The 4501-nt window shown below is 39.4% G+C and overlaps 1 protein-coding gene across 5 annotated transcripts in view; it reads right to left on the bottom strand.

The window, feature by feature from the left end:
• MROH9 (maestro heat like repeat family member 9) overlaps positions 1-4501 on the bottom strand; it is a 133122-nt gene that overhangs the window by 103971 nt on the left and 24650 nt on the right. For all 5 annotated transcript variants that reach the window (XM_017866873.1, XM_017866878.1, XM_017866872.1 and 2 more), the window contains 2 exons: positions 3771-3850; positions 2519-2654 (listed from right to left, as the gene is read on the bottom strand). In XM_017866873.1, coding sequence (XP_017722362.1) covers positions 2519-2654; positions 3771-3850 — 216 coding nt within the window. The remainder of the gene's footprint in view (positions 1-2518; positions 2655-3770; positions 3851-4501) is intronic.

The following is a 4501-nucleotide window of genomic DNA, read 5'->3' as shown; positions in this document are numbered from 1 at the left end:
TGTGTATATGTGTGTATGTGCATATGGAAAATCCCTTGCTAGTATTATTATTATTATTATTATTATTATTATTATTATTTTGAGATGGAGTGTCACTCTCTCGCCCAGGCTGGAGTGCAGTGGTGCCATCTCGGCTCACTGCAAGCTCCGCCTCCCAGTTTCACGCCATTCTCCTGCCTCAGCCTCCAGAGTAGCTGGGACTACAGGCGCCTGCCACCAGGCCCGGCTAATTTTTTGTGTTTTTCTAGTAGAGACACGGTTTCGCTGTGTTAGCCAGGATGGTCTCGATCTCCTGACCTCGTGATCTGCCCACCTGGGCCTCCCAAAGTGCTGGGATTACAGGCATGAGCCACTGCGCCCGGCCTGCATCTACCATGTTTATAGGAGGAAAAGCTGTAAATTTAATTTTATAAAAACTTACTTTTCCGTGTTTATGAATGCTGCATTTTCTCAATATTCTTTGTGCTTAAATGTGATTTTGCTTGAGAGTTCAATATGTTGGATTTATTTTCACTGGATGCATGATTTTGAGTTCATTTTCTTTTTATTTCTTTATTTTTTATTATTATGATTATACTTTAAGTTCTAGGGTACATGTGCACAACGTGGAGGTTCGTTACATATGTATACATGTGCCATGTTGGTGTGCTGCACCCATTAACTCGTCATTTACATGAGGTATGAGTTCATTTTCAAAAAGAACATAGCCCTGGCTAATAGTTTTGTCCCCCTATTTATAAAAGTTTTATTTCCTATTCTAATGATGAAAATTAGGAAAATTCTCACATCTAAAATTTTAAATTTTCTCTTGCCTTAGCTGTTTATAGATTATCTTTCTAGTGCTTGTTTCGGGATACTCTTGTACATATGCTTTTCAATTTTCCATTGTCTTTTAGAATGTAATAACATGAATATATTTTATTCTAACTGTTGCTTTAAGTTCATTGAAAGCAATAATTTGTGAATATCCACCTGAGTAGTTGTGATGGAAGTAGACAGTAATTGCTATTTTAATTGCTGATACTTACTACTATCTGTGTAAAAAAATAGACTTTTATGCCTTTGTGATTTGAAATAGGTTGGAGAAGACTCAAGCATGATGTGACTTGGTTTTTATTTTAGCTGACACTTACAAGTTACCCAAACATCATATTTAAATATAATTCAAGCCAGGCACAGTGGCTCACACCTATAATCCCAGCAATTTGGGAGGCTAAGGTGGGAGGATTGCTAGAGTTCAGGAGTTTGAGACCAGCTTGGACAACGTAGTGAGAACTCATCTCTATAAAACAAAACAAAACAAAAATTAACCAGGTATGGTGGTGCATGTCTGTAGTCCCAGCTACTTGAGAGGCTGAGATGGAAGGATTGCTTGAGCCCAGAAGGTGGAGACTGCAGTGAGCCAAGATAGTGCCACTGCACTCTAGTTTGGGTGACGGCACAAGACCCTGTCTCAAAAAAAAAAAAAAAAAAAAAAAAAAAAAAAAAAAAATCCAATATTGAATACATTTTATATGTAAATAGATGGAAACAGTAAGATTTATTGTTCCACACACTATGTAGGTACTAGAAATTGTATGCTATGTGGGTATTAGAAATTTCCATGTGTGAGTAGCTGATATATAAAATACATGGAACATTAATAAACATGGGGCATTTGGATGTTGAAATGCTATATAACAACACATTTTTTTTTCTTTCTTGCTAGTATTGGAAGAAGAGTTTTCTTTAACTCAGAAAGTTATTTTTCTTCTTCTAACTACCAGAGTGGTCCTCACCAGTAACAAGTAAAAGTATCTCTGAGTATTCTCAGGTAGCCGCTCAGAAATATTTGGAAGAGGTCGAGTTGGAAAAGAATGGCACATTTGGGAAAATTAGCAGCCTAAAAATCTGTGTTAGGGATATAGGAATATAGCTGAGAAAGTTTCTACATTAAAGTCACCTTGCATCAATTGCAGAAGAGGCTGAAATTATCTGATATTTGTATAGAAGCTCTTATAAAAGGAAATAATTGGCCTGATAGTTTTGCATCTGAGTGTTCTAGGTTCTCTCCACAAACTGAAGAAAGGAGAGAGGTGGCTATGCTGAGACCTCACTTTATACCACCTGCCACGAATTTCTTCTCTAGCTCATAGAGCAAGTTCACTGTATAGCAATGCTGAGGAAATGGAGACCACAGATGTTTGCTAATATTACTATACGATTCTTTCGACTTCCATCTTTCTATGTTCCTATTCCATTCTTTGAAGCATTTGCCAGCAACTCCCTATTCTTGCTAAACCAATTAACCAAAAATATCTTCACTTATTTGCTCCTACAAATCCTACAGAATCCACTAAAATCCCATGGGTTGTAGAACTCACAAGGAGTCCAGGGGTATAGATAAGTGCACTGACTGTTACAACTAAAAAGAGTGAAGAGGAGGACTCTAAAGATGATCACCTGCTGAGACACATTCTGAAGGATTGCTGTGATGTGTAATAATATCCTATAATGATTAAAGGAAGAAAAATTTTACCTCCATGTCCTCAAAGTCCTCATTACTGCTCCCCATTTCTTTTATTTTGTCAAGACTTGGCATGACAACTAGCATTCTAAAAGATGACTCTATTATCTTCAACTGAGATTCAAACTGCAGTAAGGGATCCACAAAGCTGACAAGAAAAAGGTGTAATTATTAATGATGAGGGAACAAATAATATAATAGAAATTTAGTGGCCATTTCTTTTTTTTTTTTTTTTTGAGATGGAGTCTTGCTCTGTCACCCAGGCTGGAGTGCAGTGGCGCCATCTCGGTTCACTGCAAGCTCTGCCTCCCGGGTTCACGCCATTCCCCTGCTTCAGCCTCCCGAGTAGCTGGGACTACCAGCGCCCACCACCTCGCCTGGCTAATTTTTTGTATTTTCAGTAGAAATGGGGTTTCGCCATGTTAGCTAGGATGGTCTCGATCTCCTGACCTTGTGATCTGCCCACNCACCCAGGCTGGAGTGCAGTGGCGCCATCTCGGTTCACTGCAAGCTCTGCCTCCCGGGTTCACGCCATTCCCCTGCTTCAGCCTCCCGAGTAGCTGGGACTACCAGCGCCCACCACCTCGCCTGGCTAATTTTTTGTATTTTCAGTAGAAATGGGGTTTCGCCATGTTAGCTAGGATGGTCTCGATCTCCTGACCTTGTGATCTGCCCACCTCGGCCTCCCAAAGTGCTGGGATAGCAGGTGTGAACCATGTGCCCGGCCCAGCCATTTCTTAGTGATAAATGAAAATGAGGTTCAGCTTTTGGCTTTATATGACAGATGAGTCTTAAGTATTATCTTAAAAATGATAATGTTTTAAATATAAAGGAATTAATTTCTTTGTAAATATTATCTATAAACAGTTACTTAGAAATCACAATATATTTCTCCATAAACATAATAATGCGAAGAGTGGTTACATTCCCAGCCAAGTCCACAAAGCCATGCTAAGCTTTAAACAGTTGAACTATATTACTACCACAGTTTCTGTAATCAATGATGTTTTCCATATCTTAGTATTTCTTACATTGAGATGCATCTTCAAATTGATGGCAAATGAAGCTTGTCTAAGCAGCTAGAAAGATTATCTGCCTGTCTATACAATACAGAAAGACTGGAAAAGAGTATGAGAAAGAAATAGTAGTTGCCAAATTATAATGGTGGAATTTGGATTAATTTCTTATTTTTCACAATTACATGTTTTAAAGAGATAACATACATCCAATTAGGGAAATAAAAGAGCATGATAGCTTATCATACCTGGGGTTCACAGCCAGGATCACGGATTCATTACTTAAGAGGCCTGAGTATGCATCCAATAGGCTGCTAACTTTATGTGCCTAAGTACCATGTTAAAAAAAAAAAAGAAGAAGAATTAATGATTACAGAACAGCAAGACTCATAATAGCATGTGTACTTCTCCCTTTTACAGAGACTAAAGGAACCAAATCAGACTGGAAAACATGCTCAAGAGTTCATAGAAGTGTTAAGACCAAACAAACTGTAATTTAAAATTACAATATGTTTGCCTAAGTGGAGGTCTTTTACAGTCAACAACTATGCTTATATAATTTGCATTTCCAGACAGCATTTTGTAAGGTGTGCTCTTTACCAGATGCACTTCTGTACACCACTATAACTATTAAGTCCCACCTACACAGTGTGGAGTCTGCCTATAAAAATGCCAGCAGGGCCGGGCGCGGTGGCTCACGCCTATAATCCCAGCACTTTGGGAGGCTGAGGCGGACAGATGATGAGGTCAGCAGATCGAGACCATCCTGGCTAACACAGTGAAACCCCACCTCTACTAAAAATACAAAAAAATTAGCCGGACGTGGTGTCTGGTGACTGTAGTGCCAGCTACTCCGGAGGCTGAGGCAGGAGAATGGCAGGAACCCGGAAGGAGGAGCTTGAAGTGAGCCAAGATGGCGCCACTGCACGCCAGCCTGGGCGACTGAGCGAGACTCTTGTCTCAAAAAAAAAAACAAAAA

Source organism: Rhinopithecus bieti, unplaced genomic scaffold, assembly GCF_001698545.2.
Source record: "Rhinopithecus bieti isolate Rb0 unplaced genomic scaffold, ASM169854v2 scaffold_1853, whole genome shotgun sequence".
Classification (NCBI taxonomy): Eukaryota; Metazoa; Chordata; class Mammalia; order Primates; family Cercopithecidae; genus Rhinopithecus; species Rhinopithecus bieti.
This window is presented reverse-complemented; position numbering and strand designations above follow the sequence as displayed.